Source organism: Sinocyclocheilus grahami, unplaced genomic scaffold (genome assembly GCF_001515645.1).
Source record: "Sinocyclocheilus grahami isolate Dianchi unplaced genomic scaffold, SAMN03320097.WGS_v1.1 scaffold4052.1, whole genome shotgun sequence".
Lineage (NCBI taxonomy): Eukaryota > Metazoa > Chordata > Actinopteri > Cypriniformes > Cyprinidae > Sinocyclocheilus > Sinocyclocheilus grahami.
The window spans coordinates 11,806-13,251 of NW_015509064.1; the positions used below are offsets into that span (position 1 = coordinate 11,806).

Below are 1,446 nucleotides of genomic sequence, written 5' to 3' on the forward strand. Positions count from 1 at the left end.
GTGTGTGCGTGTGAGAGTGCGTGTGTGTGTGTGTGAGTGCGTGTGTATGTGTGTGTGTGCGTGCGTGCGTGCGTGTGTGAGTGTCTGTGTGAGTCTGTGTGTGTCGCTGCCTGGCAACTGACTGTGATTCTGCTCATGTGTCTTTATTACTGCACATGCTGACGCTGATAAACATCCCTTAAGGCGTGTTGTTAAAATTGCTTCCAGTCAGTAAATATCAGACTGCAGCACAATATTAGACAGAACTACAAGGGATCATTTTATTTATAAATATTAGATTGCAGTATAAAACACATATACATATATATCAGTGGTATTTTTGCATTTTTAAGATACTGTTTGAATTAGTTTTTATTTTTAGATTTTCCATTTTCATTTAAATGTTTAGAAATGTTGTTGTGTTTTTGTCATTTTTATTAGTCTTTGTGTTTTATTATGTCTATATAGTTTTTAATATATATTTTTTCATTTTAGTATCTTTGTCTATTTTAGTACATCAATGAAAATGAGAAATGTTTCCTTGACAACAAACTGAAATAAAAATATAATTTACAATTTTCATTTATTTAACGTTTATTATATGTTTTTTTAACAGTTATAAAACTGAAATAAATAATAAAAAATAAATATAATTAAAATAAATAATAACCCTGATATATATAGTATTAATAATAATTATTATTATTACTATAAACATTATTTATATTATATTATTTTATGAACAAAGTCTGTGCTTTGCAGCCAAGTTATGCACAAATAAAAGGAGAAAAATGACTGGCCTATTTCACTGAGGACAATAAAATGACAATCAGTCTTATGAACATCCAAACACAAATCAGACTCTGCAATTCTATAAAGGTAAAACACATGAAAATATTTTATATAGTAGACGAGGCGGGCCGGTCTGAAGTCAGAAGGCTCCGGGTCGTACCTCTCTGTCCCGCCGGCCACTTCCTGTCTGTGTTTTGGCGGGATTCTTCAGCTGCTGCTCCAGGTTGTGAATCTCCTGCTGAAAGACGTCTCGCTCGTGCTCGCGGTCCACCGCCTGCTCCTGATGGACAGAGGGACAGTAACACTCGGACGATTAGCACACTGCCACACTAAACCAGAAAAAAACATCTGCGGAGCTTCATCAGTTCAATACAATACTGTCTGCTGTGCGGTTAATGAACGTGGAAGTGATGAGATTAAACGCTTTTTGCTTTTATCACATCATTATGGAAGCTTATTTCTGCGATGGAATAAAAACATTAAAATTAAAAAGGCAATTTTGACTTCTCACAACTTTGACTCTCCCCCCGCAATTCTGAGTTTATATTTCACAATTCAGACTGAGAAAAAAAGTCAAAATTGCAAGATATAAACTCAGAATTATAAGAAAAAAGTTAGAATTGCAAGGGAAAAAAATCTGAATTGTGAAAAAAAAAAAATCAGAATTACAAGAAA

General features: G+C 33.7%; 2 protein-coding genes across 2 annotated transcripts in view; both read right to left on the reverse strand.

Annotated features, from left to right (window-relative positions):
* LOC107576624 (A-kinase anchor protein 9-like) overlaps nucleotides 1–137 on the reverse strand; it is a gene marked incomplete at its 3' end in the record, with an annotated part of 9,841 nt that extends 9,704 nt beyond the window's left edge. Inside the window, exon 1 of the mRNA XM_016262770.1 lies at nucleotides 123–137. Within this exon, the coding sequence (XP_016118256.1) occupies nucleotides 123–137 (15 nt within the window). The remainder of the gene's footprint in view (nucleotides 1–122) is intronic.
* Nucleotides 138–908: 771 nt separating this feature from the next.
* LOC107576625 (A-kinase anchor protein 9-like) overlaps nucleotides 909–1,446 on the reverse strand; it is a 4,325-nt gene continuing 3,787 nt past the window's right edge. Inside the window, exon 3 of the mRNA XM_016262771.1 lies at nucleotides 909–1,051. Coding sequence (XP_016118257.1) covers nucleotides 911–1,051 — 141 coding nt within the window. The 3' untranslated portion in view covers nucleotides 909–910. The remainder of the gene's footprint in view (nucleotides 1,052–1,446) is intronic.